The following is a 19,232-nucleotide window of genomic DNA, read 5'->3' on the forward strand; positions in this document are numbered from 1 at the left end:
ATTGACAGCAGTGTAACCTTTCCGGAGCCTATTTAAAGCATATATTTTGCCATGATTAATCAATTTCTACTTATGGCTGAAATATATTTCTTTAATTGTGGTAAGTTAACAATTACTTATACTGCCTGATTTATATCTACAGAATTTTGTGGGGTAGAGAGCTGACATTTAGTTCTGAAGAATTAATAATCTAATTATGTTGACAATACTATGCACAATAATCGTTCACTGTTATGCCTACTTCTGAAAGTGCCAACTTTATTTTAATATAAATAATAAAACTGGTATTGTGCGATTGAAGTTCTGGCTAGCTTTTTTTGCAAATGTTTACACAAATAACTGTACATGACAGGCCCGGTCTGGCTCTTTCAGGGGCCGTCGGGAAAAATCGAAATCGGGACCTATTTGGTTTTGTCTGTTATAGGGTGCATATCGACAGGAAAACTGTCGTATCTCAAATTTGGTTATACTGAGATAATTGCATTTGAATAGTTGAAAAAATAATAATGTTCGTTATTTTTTTTATTACGAGACCTAAATCGTTCTTTAACAAAGTAGTTATTGTTTAGGTCTTAATTAATTATTGATGATCTAAATAAAATAGTTTCGGATAAGAAAAAAATGGATTCTGAATGAGTTACTACAGTTTTCGTCGACAAATTTTTTTATTGAGAAACAACTCGCTACACTAATAAGGTACAGAAAAATGAAACATTTTCTATTTTTAGATAAAAAACATATTTGTTAATAATCAATAATTACATAAAAGGAAAATTTATTACGATTCAGTCAGAGTCATCTTCTTGGTCAATATTACTTTCTTCCTGGTGGTTAATCTTACTAGCAGGCCGAAGGGAGTTGTAAAATTCATGATACATTGGTGGTATCAAATTAGCCTCACACAGATCCAAAAGACCGCTTAATTTTTTACCATCAATTGGCAGCAAACCTTGATACAATTTTGGAAATTGATATTCTTCACGTTTGCGTGTGTTTTTTGTTTGTAAGTCTAGTTCTTTATGATTTTCTCCAAAATTATACACAAAAAAATTTTTATTGGGAGACTTTGGATCGCAGTGGATTTCTCTGATTTGCTGATTTTTACAGCCTCTTAATATATTTTTTCCAGTTTTGTTTCTTTACCATTGGTTTAAAAGTTACAAATTCTTTTTGAGACATTTCTTTTACTTTGTACTGTGGGGCAGTAGCTTAGGCCATTTTTATTAGACTAATCCACTGATCAGGATTTATTATTTATTTAACACTTTTTAAAAAGATCCATAAGCAACTTCCAATTTCATCCGGTCCTCTCTTCAATATTTCTTCAATAGCCTTGATTGCTGCCAAAATTATAAATTGTAAAGTTGTATGTTGCGATTTTACTTTTATAATAAAAATCGCTGACTTCTGACTTGGGCGTTACTAACACCTTCTGCAAATCAAAGCATGCTGTTATTAGAGATTTATTATTTTTCGACAATTCTTTATCAATGTCTTTCAAATTTCGAACCGCGATTATGACTAATATAATCATCATTTTTTTCAATTCTCTTCTCGGGCATATTCTTATAGGCACTATACACGGAATCATTTTTTAGCTTAAAGAAAGCTATATTAAATTTCGAATTCTCCTGTTTTTCCTTCAGGCCCACAGCTTATAGATAAAGGAGTTAGCTTACGGTTTGGAATATATATTTATTTCTCTCTTTTTTTCCTGTAGGTGTACCGTTTTTGGGGGTATAGGGCAAAATAATAAAATTTGTATTATTTTTTATTTGTGGGAAAATCCCATTTCTACAAAAGATCCAATTTTCATTTTTACATTATTCTTTTTTCTATTCATTTTTCTTATACTTTTGGCGCCTCGTTAGTCGTTTGGGGGCCTATCTTCCAAAATAAGTCGGGTTTTGCCGACTTCCCGACCTGGCCAGACCGGACATGAAGAAGCACAATTAGCTCACAGTTTTCATCAGGAGTTCCATATTTTACCACCGTCTCCATTAATTTATTGTTATTGCGTTGATGAACCATTTTAGTATATTTATTCGCACAAAATGCAGACGAACACTTCTTTTTATACAGGGAAGATTCCGGAGGTTCTCAAAAAGTTTTAACAATTTTTATTATAATTAATTTTAAACACCGTTTTGCTCATTCGTAAGTCTTGATTATTCAAGATGCTTATCATTTATTAATGTTTTTTACTTTTTAATTTTTCTCTGGGAACACCTTGTATACGTGAGACGAACTATTCGGGATTTTGTCTCAATTTTTCTAGTTCACATGTCATGGGTTATTATCATTGTTTCTAGGTCATATTATTGCTCTTACGATACTTTTTGGCCTCTATTAAAGTATGATATTTCAGGGTAAGAGAAGATAAAAATATGTATAAACCGATTTGACGCTATCTAGGAAGATTAACAAAGTGTTAAAAATATAATTTGGGAAAATTCCAAGGTATTCTGTCTGGCTTTAAATATAGCTAACTATATTTTAGTTATACCGGGTTTTTGTTAAATATAAATATCGGTATAGAAACGGGTACATTCCAATTATAAATACGTAGAAAAAAAGCTAAAAAACAGAGATTTTCAGTGTCACTATCACTTAAAAATTTTAAAACCGACATTGACATATTATGGGTTGAAACAGGGAATCGCCTTAAGAACAACAGGGGTTAAAATTAGCTAAAATGTTTATCTAAAATTTTTGTAAGAGAAAAATATTTTTTAGTAGTTTGTGGGTTACACATGAGAAACATTTTATATTAATTTTTTTCATCTTTTTTCGAATGTAAATCTAAAAAAAATTATTAATAAAATACCAGGTATTTACTTACCTTAATTGCGTTCTAAAAAAAAGGTAGGTATTTGTATTTGCAATATTGTTGTAATTAATTCTTCTATTCATTATTTATAATATACTTGTGTTCAGTGGCGGGTCTTGACTTCCATACCAGGGAGGGCGGAAAAATTTAGATACCAATTTTTGAAAAAAAAATCAAATATAAGTGGGTGGGTTTTAAGTACTATTGTAATATAGGGAAAATGTACTCAACATTATATTTTTTTATAGTCAAAGTGCTTTCTTCTGCTTTTGTCCGAAATAAACTTTTCAAATACTTTTTCATTCAAGCTTGATATTTCTCGCACCATTGACTTTTCAATAGATAGCAATGCTAGTGCTACAATCAATTTAAACATTTACAATTTAAAAAAAATGCACAAGAAACAATATGTAAGTAACACATTTTTTTACCACACCTGAACCTGAAAAAAAGGGGTGAATGGTTACTGCATAGTAAATATGCGTTACTCCCACTTCGTCCTTCACAGCTGTGTGGCGGACCGTCCCTGACGGTAACCATGACCACCGTTGTAAACACTTTACATATGTAGAGATATGTAGAGGCGAGCTACGAGGAGTCCACATATTCAGAGATTTGCAAACGAATTTTGCAAGTCAAGTTACACTGACTGCACATTACATAAATTTAACATTTCCTTTATAATGTGTTTCATAAGGCTAATCTATTTAATTATGTTGATAACATTGTAAACTAAATTTTAAATTAAATATCTAGGGGGTGCGGCACCCCAGAGCCCCCCGCACCAGCCGCCACTGCTTGTGTTTAAAGACAAATTTAGTTTGGTTTTATATTAAATAAAACACTAGGGTAATTAATGCACAAACATTTTAATATAAACTTAAAAATCGTACAACAATATGAAAAATTATAGACTATTATACACATATTACTTACGTAATATACGGGATGGAAAATCCGCTCTCACTATATTTAATATAATATAGAATAGATTTACTACTAGTTAGTCACAATAATAATCAGAGATATAATAAACTAACACAGATAGTGACATTTACATACACGAATAGGCCCGAACAGGATCATCCCTTAGTCCTTTTAGGTCTAAACGAATCTAAAATCTCTCGAGCTACGTATTTTAATACTAGGGAGATTGCAAAAAGTAACAGATAATTCATTTAAATACGAATTTGACTATTTAAAAATGATTTACTCCTAGAACAAGGACTAATTCTCTCATCCTGTTTCAAGTTTACTAACCTACTGTATCTACGATAGTAAAAAAGAGCCATCACATTCCTTAGGGCGTCAGTCCCTACTTATATTGTAGTTTTAAAAGACGACGGGTTACAGACACTGAACACTGGCATTCACCGTCATTGATACCGAAATCCTCGCGCCACATCAACACAACCTACTCCCAAGGACGCTTTAACTCATACTACAGTGATCGTACTGCACGAGTTTCACTTGATTTTTTGCAATGTTTGTCAGTCTTTTGTCCTTGGAACCCAATTCACTTTTGTGTCGTAACCCGTCGTTGGGCCAGGAAAAAACCGGCCTAAAATTTACTATATAAAATGTCTACAGAGTAGTGTATATGTACGATTACAGGATACATGAATTAAAAACAACAAGTAGATAACTAGGACTATATACAGATCTTAGTAAAATGCAAGTACGTACAAGCAAGTATATAAAATAATTGAATAATCTATAATTATGGATCATGTACATTGTGTAGCTTGCGACTGGACGATGTTAAGGTATTACCCCTATGAATCCCACTTCTGATATCGCTTCCGTCCAAATCCCACTTCTGATTCATAAAAGTAATATCTTAACACGCCAGTGTCTTCACAGGTAACGCATACACCATTGGCGAATAGCTTACCATCCTATCGAGAAGGCAAACTTATCCCGTATGAAAAATCTTTCGGCGTCCAGACGAATCGTTTGCAGCTTAAAAAAATACTTTGTATCACGTGGAGGGAAAAATCTACCTAGCAACTTGTCTCATAAGTGTATCAATTTATCCCGAATTCTACTATATCAAGTTGTGCTAGATCTCTCTCGGTTGTTCCAGTAAAAGAATACTATCTAAACTACCTACGTTCCATAATGTTACATTGATGTTTCTCCCACTACGACGTTGAGTGGTACTGATCAATAAACCCGCTGCAAGTGCATTTTTACGACGCAGTTTGGCTCACATCTTGACCTCTCCTAGTATTAACATTAATTCATTCAAATTGCTTTGCCAACTCTATTGTATGAACATAATACCTACCACTCAACAATTAATTATTTGTCCACGGGTTGCCAGATTACGTTTATAAATAATGATTTAGAAAATTGTACACTACTATTAAATTACGTTAAAAATATAGAAATAGCATTACTCTTTTATCATTTACTTTTCGATTTTTTTTTAAACTTGTTCTGTATCTAATAAAACTAGATCAGATAATTAAATCAGGAGGTTAACAAATGGCTTACTCAGAGTCTGGCAGACAACAAGCTTTTGTTTTTTGCACTCCACTAAACTGCAATGCACAGCCAACTCTAAATTGGGGCAATCAGTCCAATCTGGCAACGATTCAGTTGGTGAACTGATCAATACTGGTCGCACTATTTTTCCATGCAGAGAGAATATATTGCAAAAACACAGAGTCATGCAGACGTTCACATGCATCTATCGACTATTTCCTGGATATTCACCGACTTATTTGCCTCTTACACAAGTATCACTATCAGATTTTTATCACTTGCAGTGATATTCTAAAGCAGCAATCACATTTTTGAAAATTTCAGGTAAATTTTCAAGTCATTTGTAGGGGTCCGCCAAGGACGATTACCTGAACAATATTTATCCCCTAAGCGTATTTCGCACGTCATTTTTAGCACTCGCAGATTCCCGCTCTTTGCCTATTTGTCTGGAGCAAATAATAAAAGAACGAGATGACTAAAGGATTGCCCCGAAAATCCCACTTCTGATGTTCCCCCGAAAATAAACACTGCCGGAACAAAAGTGACTTCGTTCTGTACTGGATATTTTCGTGCTAAAAATCAATTCAACTCGACTCAAGCTGGCGGTTGCGATAAAATTGTAAAGGTAAACGTTTGGCGGAATAAGCGTTTTATTTATCAAATTTTGATTATTCGTTGAAAACATGTGTACTTACAATAGTAACGAATTAGCTAGTACGTTGTGGGCGACCTTTAGTGACGTCACAAATGGTAAATCACGAAATGCTGCTAGAGTTCTATAAACCTTGAAATTATACGTGCTTTACTGACCGCATTATTCGTGTGTAATCGCCTTTATCGCTACGTGTTAATTGCCTTTATAACAAGTGTTAACTAAAGCTGAAATGCAGTACCAGAGAAGTAACAGTGTGCACGTGCCTTTATGAATCAGCTAATGTTTGGTTTGGAATTAACGAAATTTGTTTATTACTCTAGAGATTGTGTGTTCACACTTTTTAATTCTTTGAGTTGTTTGTGTATCGATTTCGTGATTTGGGCGAAGTGTGACGTCACAGTAAGGACGTCGCCGACCTATAATGATATAGTAACAACCTCAGGTACGCATAAAACAACATAGTGCAATCAAACTATCGGCTCATAACAAAATATATATTATATTAAAGTCAACAATTTTATACAAATAAAAAATAAACATCAGTGAAAAAAGTAACAAAAAATCAAGCAGTAAAAAATAGCACGTTATCTCTTAGTTTGAGAAAGGAAGCATCTAGGACCCATGGGGCTGCGACATGCAATACTGACTGTGTTAAGCCGCGTTTACACAGTTGCCGCGCGACAGTTCGGTTAGTTACGTTACGCTAACGTTACGGAATATCACAAGTTCAGTACCTATAAAACAGATCGATTATTGCATAGTCTAGGAAGAGCTTTTCCACGCTTGGGGCGGTGGCTGTGTAAGAGCGGCTTAGTTCTAATATTACATAAATTTTTGGTTTTATAGGACCCAACATGATATGCCAACACTTATTATAAACATGTATAATTTAATGGGACTAGATGACAGCTTGAGCTTTTCATACAAAAATAAAAAAATACATACAATATAAAAAATTTGGGAAACACACTAGACTACAAGAATACTGTAAACACCATATATAAAGTAAGAAACATCTATCAATCTAAACTACCACGACTTTATAAAAAATCTAAAGTATCAAGCTGGGATCTCTTTCTTATAATATATAAGATAATATAATAATTTATGTTGATTATTACTAAGGCTACAGCCGTTCTACCTCTTCCTGGGGGATGATTCTAATGCGTGCGAGGTGCGAGATGTTATGGACCGAATCATTACATGGACAAGGACTGTTAACAGGACCACGTAAGAAAATATAATTCAGTTACTACACACCATTCAGGCAAAATATATAGATATTATTTACACAATTCAATAGTAAAAATAGATTTTTATAGACAAATTCAACTAAGTTTGTGCCAGACAAACGTACATTTCACTACATGATATTCAAGTAACAAGTATAAAATTGGCTACACCTCTACCTAGCTCGAAACTGTTTTGAATGGTGTCTATTAAGTATTAATTTACCCTCTAAATTAAATCTCTTCTACAAAAATATATAAATAATATTAAGTTATATTTACAAATCATTAATTATATTAGAGAGATCATAACTACCCCACAGCTAGGAGCCTTTTAGCTACATCTTTTTAGGATACAAACTTACGCGCTATTTTATTTACACCTCACTAAATCTCGACATTTTTGGTTACGATAATTTTAATATAAAATTAAGGAATAGGAACTGGAAATACGAAAAGAACTGTTCCTGTTCGTCAATTAGCCAAGGTCATGCACATTTCGGCCTTCAAAATCATCGTAGGCATATGATCTCACGGTGCGTTTACACCTACACCAAACTCCACCAAAAATTCGCCCACAATCTCATCATTAGGATTTTACTCATTTAGATTTCATCATCTTACTCGATACGGTATACTGAGAAATATTAATACGGTTTTTTTAAATTTTTCTATTTTTTTTAACGTTTTTAACGTCAATACTAATCATTTTGCCCCTTTTTAGTACGAAAAACCAGCGCGCGTGCTTTTGGTTGAACTTTTCAGTTAAGGTGGGAGTTGTTGGGCTGGCCAGGTATTGTAAACGCAGCCTTAGCGATGGTACAAGGTCACGCCGTACGCCTAAACGATCTCTACAAACCTCGGTACATCCATGTAATGATATTAAAGACACCTCTGCGATGCGCAGACGGCGGTGGCGCCGCCTTCTGGGGAATCACCGAAACAAGAAGGGGTAGAAAGGCTTAAGTAATTGCAGGTAACCGATAGGAGGAGGTCCCTTGCCTATGAAGACCCTCAGTTGGCCACCAGCAGGTGTTGGTACTGCCCGGCTGCGGGGTAGGACCAGTTACTGTCCAGCAGCTTGCCATTGTCCTGGGGAGTGTTGGGGGTGGATGGTGGTGCACCCACTGGACCGTTGTTGGGGTAGTAGGGACCCAAGGGAGTGTGCTCGAAGGGCAGCTTGCTGGAGTAGAGGTCGGGGCTTAGGTATTGGCTGGAAGACTCGAATACGGAGCGGGGGGGAAACTGGTGGGGCGGGTAGTGGCCGGGAGGGAAGTAGTACGCCGAGGGGTCGGGTGAGAGGGCCCGGCCCGCGGGGGAATGGTGAGGGGGCTGTTGGTGCAGCTGCTGCTGCAACGCGCGCTGCTTGATGTAGTTTGAGAACTCGGTGGGGGACATCCTGGAACAAAAGAAAGTCACGATTAAAAACAATGTCCTTTCCGACTGACTTATTGCAAACTCGTAATAGAAATTGTAAGATTGGAAACAGAAGATAGCTTCCAGTATCTACTGATTTGGATCCAAGTTAATTTTTTGCAAAGTTGGTTCGGTAAGAAGTAACGAATAAGATCGTTTCTCTTTTTTATAATTTTATTTAACACATTTTATCGTCTTGTGTAACAAATTAGGTATAAAATACTTGTATATTGACGTAGTTTCCGTATTAGAACTATTTTTCTAGTAACTGTAAAGATGAATACAGATCCATTTTATGATTCTATGATTCTAATTGTCATAAATAATTCCAAGTAAGGCCGTTTTCACACTAGCCGACACGACACCGACACGACAACGACAACGATGCCGGTGGATGCGTAATCTCATGTAAATAAATAGTCATGTTTTCACACTCGCCGATATGTCGCTATCATGTAGTGACAGGCTACTCCACTCATGTCGTCGCTCATTTTGTGTCGGTATCGGTGCTGTGCTGATGTCGTGCCGGTGCCGGTGTCGCTACATGTGAAAACGCCCTTACAATAAGTCATTTCCTTACTACTGCACTTTTCTTAATACCTATATGAGCCAAATCTAACAATAAGTTTTGCTCGATACAAAAAAGGCTATAAATCAAACGTAAAACACGCAACTTATTTAAAACCCTTGGAAATATTACATGACAATATCCACTTTGGTGTTAGGAACCAAATTCAGTTTCATTCAGAATAGGCATTTAGATATGCAGGCACCAACTGATGTAATATACGAGTATACGGATTTCTTAAAAATCATAAGATTTTGTCAAACCGGTTATCTGAAACAGATTTTTCGATTCACTTTTGCAGTTACTTAATTTATATTTAACTAATAGAAGTCAATACAATGGTTCACAAGTTCTTTGGATTTCTAGCCCATTTCGGTGTACCTCATGGTTCCGTTTTGGAATCATGATTATATAATTTATTTATATTTATAAACAGAGTAAAATTCATTTCAGTCCTGAGTGTAGGATGCGCAGCAGCAAAGTAGTAGTGCTTTATGCTGATGAGTTGAAAATTTTTCACCACTGTCAACCATAAAAGACTATAAATTATCTACTTTAACTTTTACAATTACAATTTAAATAACATAAACTTATAAAGACCAGTCAGTTCTATTATCTCGGTGTCATCTCCCACATTTTTCTGTACAAAATTGTGCATGACAGTTCTTCGGGGTATTCTTTAATGATAATAATTATGAACATTCCACCTACAGAAAGAGCGAATTAACTTCTTCTAAAGTTCTCCATTGCAATGACATTGACATGTTTAGTTGCAGCCTGCAACCTTTATAGTCTCAAATTGTGTTTTAAACGTTAGTTTTATTAGTTTATGTTAGATTGATTTTTTGTTTTATTATTGTTTTTCTTTCAACGTAGTATTTATTTTATTTCATTTTACACCATACACAAACATAAATAAATAAAAGACACGTGTAAATGTAAGAATTATATCTAATTCTGAGTTTTCAAAAATTATGTCATCATTCCGACACTTTAATGTTCTGAGTAGTTCGAATGAAATTTATAGGTAATATTTACGTTATTTATTGACTACATTTTATAAATATTTTATATTTTAAACACAATTTTACCTTTGGAAACGATCTTATTTTATGTTGTTAAAAACGAAATAATGACATAACATGTTTTGTTTTTCATTTTCAATAATTATTTATTATTTTTATACCAAACTTCCGTGCTGAATTTTAAGATTACCACTGTCGGTACTTTTCTAAATCCGAGGTATTAAAGGAAGATTTATACATATCCCTATATCCCTGTCACATAAAACTTATCTCTTAAACTTCTGTGTTCCACGGGTAGCATAAAAAAAGGTACGAAAAAGTTTGTTTTCACATTAGTCGACACCGGTGCTCTGGCACTAATACTAAAATGCGTGAAAAGGGTCAAAGTGGACTTTGGGAACGGACAAACAAACTTTTTTTTTCCGCCTTATCAAGAATTTGTTTGAATTATCCATATACAGTTGTGGATTATCTTAATTGTCGTAATAACGAAAGTATTTATTAAAACGTAGAAGCAATACTACAGTTGATTTCATATCTCTAACGGCGACACAATTGTAAATATAAATAATCCCGAGACTGAAGTTTTAGTATTTATCTTACCGTGCAAAATTCCAGTTATTAAGATTATTTTGGCTATCTGTGAAATATGCGTCAACTAATTACCATGTATAAAATCGTGCGTAAAAAGTTGTTTTAATTTGCAAACCAACATTAGCTATTAGGTTTTTAGTTGCCAGTGCCAGTTCTGCAATGTTGGTTGCCTAAGCTCAGCGGTCATGTGGCTTGTAAACATTTATGAAGACTGTATAATTCTTTTAATATGGGACCACGAATTAGCATTTTGTCACAACTTTAAAACGGTTTGAGAGTTAGCTGCTATGCATTTTTATTTGTTTGAAACATATTACTAGAATATACAAGAAAGATACATACAGGGTGTTATTTTAAGCCCCCACGCCTTTGACTGCCCCGTAACTTATTTAAATGTGTGCCTGTGGCTATTTAAATTTATTTTCTAATACAAAATTCGTTTTTTAGTACCTACATATTTTGTATCTCTTGTGAAAGTATAATAACTCCTTCTTGTATGTATCTTCAGCATGGAATGTGTCGAAATACTGTAAGTATTTGAAATAACGGTTTTTATACATGAAAATAAGAAAACACTTTGTCCGTAGTAGATTTAGAAAATATTTTAGAAAGCACTTTTATATAATAGTCCAATCAGCAGCACGACAACATTCGTTCCGAACCTATCACCAGGTTCAACAGTGGTATGGAGTTGGAAAAAATGCAGAGCGGTGAGGATGGAAAAAAAAGCAAGAATGGGCTAATTCCCAACTCCAGCAAACTTGCTAAAACTAATTTATTGTAAATGTAAAAAAGGATGTCGGGGAGCCTGTGGATGCAGAAAGGCTGGACTAAAGTGCTCCGTTATCTGCGCGAATTGCAATGGTAGGTACCTGCGATAATTCGGATGTTGATCTGCAAGACAGTGATGAAGAGGAAGATACGGAGACAGTTCTTCAGCAAACCTTCGACGAAATCAAGGAAGAAGGTGAAGTCGAAGAAGAGAACCCTATCTCGGATAATTTGAAAAAACTTCCTATCCATGAGGATTTGTTCAGTTCTGAAGACGAAGAACTCGCAAAACCTGGTCCATCAGGGATAGCGAAGCGAAAGAGAATGCACTAAATTTAGTCAACAGTGCATCATATGTGGATAAGGCCTACTGGGGATACCACTAAAAAAAACGCGCCAGGAACTCTACCTCATGGTGGCGTGGAAATAAGTTTGTTGGCCAATACGCTTGTTGGAGTAGACTTTGCGGCGCTTGTACGATGAAACTATTCATTTCACAGAAAAAAGGTTATTACATAAATTATAGGAAATGTTCTCTAGTTTAATTTATTACCCAACTATTTTCACCGTAAAGTGAGTCGGAAAGGAAATATCGTCCAAAAACTGTTTTGGAGCGCCATTTTTCCAATATGGCGGCTACTTCCGGAAAAAAAAAGAGGTGGCAAAGTAAAAATTCGGAAAGAGCACGTCAAAATCTATAAATATACCAATTTTCAAAACTCCCCTAAACCTTCACAGGCAAAACTAAGAAAGTTTATTTTCTTTCTTATTTTGATGTATTATGCAATTTGTTTTTCAAACATAAATCTTTTTTAATCGACACTATTAGCTAAAAATTTTTAAAAATTTGCAGGAGGCAAAAAATAAGTAGTTAATATTTAAAAATGAATTTGGTATAGAAAAATACACTTACACTTAATATGAGGTGATCAAACTTCCTTTTTTATTTTGATGTATGCAATTGTTTTTTCAAATTTAAAATCCCATATTTCAGTGCCAAAGATTTATCTTTTTTAATCGACACCCCTATTAGCTAAAAAAATTCGCAACAGGCCAAAAATAGGTAGTTAATATTTAAAAATAAATTTGGTATAGAAAAATATAATTGATATAGCTTACACTTAATGTGAGGTGATCAAAAAGGGAGGATTAAAAAAATATATATCCTGAATGTCATTTTCTTATATATTTAGTAATTTATGACACTCAAATAAATAAAGACGCATGCCAACTAAGAAATTTTGGCTAGTAAAAGTTTTAAAATAAAAAAAGTATTGTTCTCTCATATCAAGAGGGCTACATCCAAGTAGGCGCTGACCACAGACCACCGCGCTGACTTTTGTGAAAGTAATTTGGTCTAGACATATTTCAAACTGAGGAATATCTGGCCTTACGACGTTGCCCATATGCTTCAAAGACACTATTGTATATGTGACAGTTTCTGTCAGATTATCAATTTTTAACCCGTTTGATCTTCATAACGAGTTTTTGTTATTATCAGACTAACCTAACTTTTGTAATTATGAGTTGCTCTCTGTTTTCTTAAGCAATAAAAAAAATTATATGACGATCATACAATATAGGATGCTCTCTATTTAAGTTCATTAATAATATAATTTGTTACTTAGTCTAGCTCAAGTTTACGGAAAATAAAATTTATTTTTACGACACTTTTTAGTGTTTTTTAACTCTCATTGAAAAAACTAGATTTTAAGGTTACGTTTTTTTATACGACACTTATTTGACGTGTCTTATAGTCATTTCCAAATTTAAATTACCCAGTAATAACTCTTATTTTGTCAAATAAATCTTAAAATTTCACGAATTTCACCAAATAAGTTAATCCTAATGATTTGATGGTGTGACAATCAATTTTCAAAATGACCTCATGATACTATTTTGATCAAACATATTTGACGAGAATTTGATAGTCTCACACGAGCATTAGTATTAATAATTTAGGAAATAGAAATTTCTTATATTTATTATATTATTTCTTTTATTTTATTATGAACAGCGATTAAAGTTTTAACATGATACGTTGAATTTATTGAACGGTACTCGATAAGATAATAGAAAAATGTGTTCCCGAACAATTAAGTATATTAACTATACTTGATGAGAGACGACAGTCTTTCATTTTTTTAAATCCCATACAAAACCGATGCAATGGCAGAAACAAACAACTCACCTGTTGGCCCTTTTGCTACTGGTCTTCAATTTGGTGCTGCCGAATTTCGTCTGGGCGAAGGTGGCCGTGGTGAAGGTCAGTGGGGTGGTGGTCCGGGGGATGAAAGCTGGCACCGGGGACGGCGAGCCCTTGAAGGAGTTGTTGAGGGTCGGCGACGGTGCCGATGAGGGCGACGATAGGTGGTTGATGGCGTTGGGAAGAGGCTGAGCGCCGTTCTGCTGGGCCGGGGGCATCTGCTGGGGCAGTTGCGCCCCCACAGGATTGCTCTGGGGGTTCGCGGCAAATGGCGTGATGCTCTTGGGCGACAGGCTGAGGTTGTTCATGCTGGAACTGACGGATTCGATGGGTCGGAAGCACTGCGCCTCTGGGTTGAAGGTCTTGGTCACCTCCCTGTCAGCTGAGTTCTCGTCCTGGGGATCGGCCTTGTCGCTGAAGAGGACCTGCAAGTAATAAGGCCAATTAGAATCTGGTCGAATCCATTAAAAAATTGTAATTTAATAGAAGATTACAGAAAACATTACTAACCTTCACTGCTCCCTTCTCGCCGATCCTGTAGCTGACTTCACCAGGATCCACCCAGACGGCGAGCTCTTGGGGGAGATTCTCCAGGATGTCCTGGATAGGAACCCCGCTCTCCCTGGCGGCGCGCTCCAAGACCTTGTCGATGGGGTCTCCGGTCTTCAGGCATCTGAAGGCGGACCCCTTGAAGGGCTTGTCGGGGTACCAATGCCCTTGGAATTTGTCTTTTAAGGCTTTCTCCAATTCTTCGCCGAAAATGTTGACCCGCCTCCTGGGTAGTTTGTTGTACAGGTACGATATCACGAAGTTCAGAGCTACTTGTACTTCTATATGCATCTTGAGTAGTTACTGGTTTCTATCTTCTTCGAAAGACTTAATGAAACATTTATTTCACTTTTCAACGCGTTGAGGTTCAGTTTTACTCCGGTTCTTTTTCGAATTTAGGTACGTTTCTGAAACAAATGGAAAAACATGTAATCGTGAGCAACACGTTCGTGATCTAATTAAAACAATAAGTAATAACAAACACGGTGATAGGCAATAATAATCAACAACTTTATTATAAATTAGCACACATGGAGGTTTTATTACTGCTATTAAATGGATTGGAAAATTTAATTATTTTCCAACAATAAATGTTTATTTTTATGCATTCTTCGCAATCTCGTCAATAAGTTTTTGTTTTTTTTATGGATTTTTTTATTACTGCGGAACGAGATAAATAACTGTGTGAACGCACAGCATTAGAATCTAGGTTTTGTTTTATTTTATCGTTATTCTATGCCAAAAGATTAAAAAATGAAGCAGGAATTGAATTATTCAAAAATAAATTTATTACTATAAAAAAGTGTAATAAAATAAAATTAATCATAGAATGCTGGTAGAGAAGGGGTAAAAAATGGGAATTCCTAGAGTGCACGGGAAATCATAGATTAAGGAGTTGGTAGAACATTAAAAAGGAAAATGATTTTTTCCTATGGCATATTATTTCTTGTTTATAGGGCTCAAAAGACTTATTTAATAAAATTTTAGCTATATCTATAGTGTATTTGTTCTATTTCCACTCCGTGGAAACTTGGATATTGCAGAATTATCCATTACATTTTAAATGTGACCGAATTGAAATCATCGATTTCAAATTCACATTCTCTTCTGCATATAGGCAACCAAATGTATTCGAATGAAGCTTTGACATAGGTAGCTATTTGAGTTAGCTGGGGTTTGAAGGTTAGAAGTGTGTTAAAATACAGTGACGCAGTGTCTTTTTGCAACAAACATGTCATTAATTCCTTAATTCTGACTAGGTGTTGAAATGACGTATATTTATTTGTAACTCTAACATAGTATTTTTCGTTGTACATTTGTATAAGTCGTTTAGTGTATTCGCTGCCAAAAGTTAAACCTAGTTTAGTAAGGAAGTCATTTGTATTCATTTGAATGATGACCTAATGTTTCGCTTTCCTAAAAATGGAATTTGTTCATTAAAAACAGCGAAATGAGTTCAAATAAAAATGCTTTTACAATTACGTAGGTTGATATGTAAGCATCATTGAAATGCGTTTATTTTAATTTTTTTAATGGTTCTATTTCAGAAATTCTAATTTTTCTCTAGGTTAACAGTAATTAGTGTGTGCATTTTTTTTGTTTTACGATAATCTCTAGAAAAATAAGTTTAATGTTTAAAAACATTTTCAATGCTGTAGTACCCAATCAATGACCAAGGACAAACGTTTGTAACGTTAGTTTTACCATGAAACCATGAAATATCAACATATTTTTCTTCAATCAATTTAATTTTGACAACTTGACAAAACAACAAACGCCTTTGTATCTGTTGGATTTTCTGTAGTAGGGAACATAAATGTAAAATTAATGTCTTAATTTATCTTTAAGTACGAAATTAACTTAAGGAGGTTCGATACCAAAAGAAAAATGGTAAGAATGTTTTCAAAGCAATTGATATCTGTTAATAAATATGCTATAACTGACTTGTGTAAAAATATCAGATCGATTGACAACGTAGTTTTTTTGAAAAATGAATTTAAAAATTATGCTCTTTTACACAGGCTCTTATGGGAGTTGGGAAAAAACTTTAATCAAACGTGAATATTGCTCTTAAAAATGGTTAGGATCGGGAAAATAAAATTGTAATTAAAGAATTAAATATTACTAAACATTTTAAGGCAATAAAAATATGCACTTACAATGTAATTATTGAGATAATGGAATGAATAGATAACGTTTTGACAAATTTGAACAAACATCTGATCCAATGAAAGGAAATATGGCAACACTGTACGCTGTATTTAATGCTTGGACTGATGCGTTATATTTGAATAGCTCAATTATAGATTATAAAATTATTCCAGTCGAAAATATATGTAGTAATAATTAATATTAAATAAATTTTTCGTGATCTAAAGCAATATACTAGCAATTTGAAACAAAAATTGAAAGGATCTCTTTGCAAAACGAACAGCTTAGTTGTTATGTCATAATCTTCAATTTGACAAGTCGACGTCTCACTATCATACATTGAACTTCTTGATAGTTATCATATGGATTCTCGGTTTGTACATTTTATTTTTTTCTCATCAATCCACATTCTGTTTTACACTCATTTTATACTTTTCAGTCATTACTTTTCCTTTGTACTTTGGTTGTTCATTCATGTTTACGGAATTCGCGCAAAGTTGACAGTAATGAGTTGACCCAACTTTTACCACCACGCCATGGCAATGTTGCCAGATTTCATCCATAATTTTACAAGTTCGTAATGAATAAATAGACGCTTTTATTCAAATAAAAAGTGAACTGACGTGTATTAAACACGAAAAAAATATGCAAGCTAATATGTGTTGTATAAATTTCATTCTAAATAGCATACTTAGTTCGCTGAAATTAATTTATGTAAGGTTGGTACTGCAACAAGACTCCCGTGTATAAACATAGGCATACTCTCCGCTCGTCCTTAATACTCCTCCAATGATATGTACCTAGGTAATTGTAAAAAGTGAAAATGAAACTACTGAAATAGATTCAATATGTTTTCATCAATTGGTATTTAACAAGAAACAAGTTAAAAAAATGGAAAAAGTGCTTTTTTTTGTCTTTTACCGTCGGCGTCGCGTATGTATGTATACGTTTGATCTGAGAGAGTCTGTATACGCGTTGCGCGTCATCCCAGCAGTAAAAAATGGCCCTTATCTATTTTGCAGGACCAAATGCGCCCACTCTCAGCAAAATTGATGGTGTTCCCTTAGGATACACTTCCACATCCGCCTAATGGGTGCTCTCCACCAGCGAGACTATGGCAGCATGCGACCCAGTTTCAAATTTGTCACAATTCCAACGTTAAGCTGCGTAATATTGATCGTTTCTCCACGCAGGGCTCCTGCGGGCTTGCAGGACCCAAAAGCAAGATAGGATCCGAGGGAGGAATTTGAGACGAAAACGTTTATTTCTCTATTTGAAGTTCTGCTCGTTCTGTTTGAAGGAACGTTGGGTGTTGATGGATCTGATGCTGGGAGATGGGGGCATATGGCGCGGTTCAAATTTCGCTTTGCTATCTCGGTTATTACAGCCAACCGGACTGCGACGTATTCTGTTTCACGAGACGAAATGTATAAGGGACTTTATCATAAAATAGTTGGAGTTTATGTTCGGCAATTTATAGTAGATAGTTATCTTAGAAACGGTGATTGTTGGAATAAATTTAGTTTTTTCTTCTCCGTTAAACATTTGTCGCATATAGGATGTCCAAAATATCAGAAGGGACAAATTAAATTCTAAAAATTTTTTTTAGGTGACGATAATAAAACACATTCTGCCGCTATAAACCTGTCCAGAAAATGACTTAAAGTACAAAAATTTGTACAATTTTAATTACCAACTACACGTGAAAAATACCTTATAAACAATTACTGTTATTAACCTCTCAGGTGGAANTCTAAAAATTTTTTTTAGGTGACGATAATAAAACACATTCTGCCGCTATAAACCTGTCCAGAAAATGACTTAAAGTACAAAAATTTGTACAATTTTAATTACCAACTACACGTGGAAAATACCTTATAAAAAATTACTGTTATTAACCACTTTCAGGTGGAATTTCCAATAAATGTTTGAGCTGGGATCATCGGTGACATCCTTCTGGGTCCTTATGCCATGCTGCGCCGCTTGAATAGCGAAAATTATTTCAATTTTCTGACGAATACCTTTCCGTTTCTAATGGAAGATGTCCCTCTCGATCTTCGTGCTCGGATATAGTTTATGCACGATTGTGATCCTCTGCACTTTAGTGCAAATATAACTGCACATTTAAATAATACTTTTCCACACAAGTCGATCGGAAGAAGAGGGAGAGATGTTCCTGCCGAATGGCCCCCCAGGTCCCCCGGCTTAACGCCATTAGATTTTTTTCTATGGGGAGCCTTGAAAAATAAAGTTTACGCTACTTCTGTGGAATCCCAGGAAGAATTATTGCGTAGGATTCAAACCAAGGCACACGTAATACGGAATGATCCAAAAATGTTAAGGAGGACTCAATTCAAATTCAATCGAAGGATCCAGCAATGCATCCAAGAAAATAGGAAGCATATCGAACATGTCTTGTAATTCCACCATCATCTATCGTATTTATGTAACTATCATCCAGTTTCAATAAAAAGAATTATGTCTTTCCTAAATACCTATGTCTTCACATTTTTTGTGTTAACAAAAAAATAAATCTAATGCAGTAAAATGATATTCAATCCATCGCATTGCGACATACTTTAAAATTACGACCATTTTACTTTCAATATTGATATCCTAGGTTAAAAGAATTGGCAATTATTATTAGAGAAAGCTGCTCCTTGTAAAAGAGCAGATTTACTGCGATACATCTAAAATTGTTAAGTCGCAACGAAACAGAAAACATTTATTGCGTAAAAACTATGAATG

The 19,232-nt window shown here is 34.7% G+C and overlaps 1 protein-coding gene across 6 annotated transcripts in view; it reads right to left on the minus strand.

Annotated features, from left to right (window-relative positions):
• Positions 1 to 6,748: 6,748 nt before the first annotated feature.
• Positions 6,749 to 19,232, minus strand: part of LOC108913097 (protein Tob1) — a 67,349-nt gene continuing 54,865 nt past the window's right edge. For all 6 annotated transcript variants that reach the window (XM_018718566.2, XM_018718567.2, XM_018718568.2 and 3 more), the window contains 3 exons: positions 14,295 to 14,740; positions 13,770 to 14,209; positions 6,749 to 8,603 (listed from right to left, as the gene is read on the minus strand). In XM_018718566.2, coding sequence (XP_018574082.1) covers positions 8,219 to 8,603; positions 13,770 to 14,209; positions 14,295 to 14,624 — 1,155 coding nt within the window. In that variant the 5' untranslated portion in view covers positions 14,625 to 14,740 and the 3' untranslated portion in view covers positions 6,749 to 8,218. The remainder of the gene's footprint in view (positions 8,604 to 13,769; positions 14,210 to 14,294; positions 14,741 to 19,232) is intronic.

The sequence above is a fragment of the Anoplophora glabripennis genome, unplaced genomic scaffold (genome assembly GCF_000390285.2).
Source record: "Anoplophora glabripennis isolate ALB-LARVAE unplaced genomic scaffold, Agla_2.0 scaffold542, whole genome shotgun sequence".
Lineage (NCBI taxonomy): Eukaryota > Metazoa > Arthropoda > Insecta > Coleoptera > Cerambycidae > Anoplophora > Anoplophora glabripennis.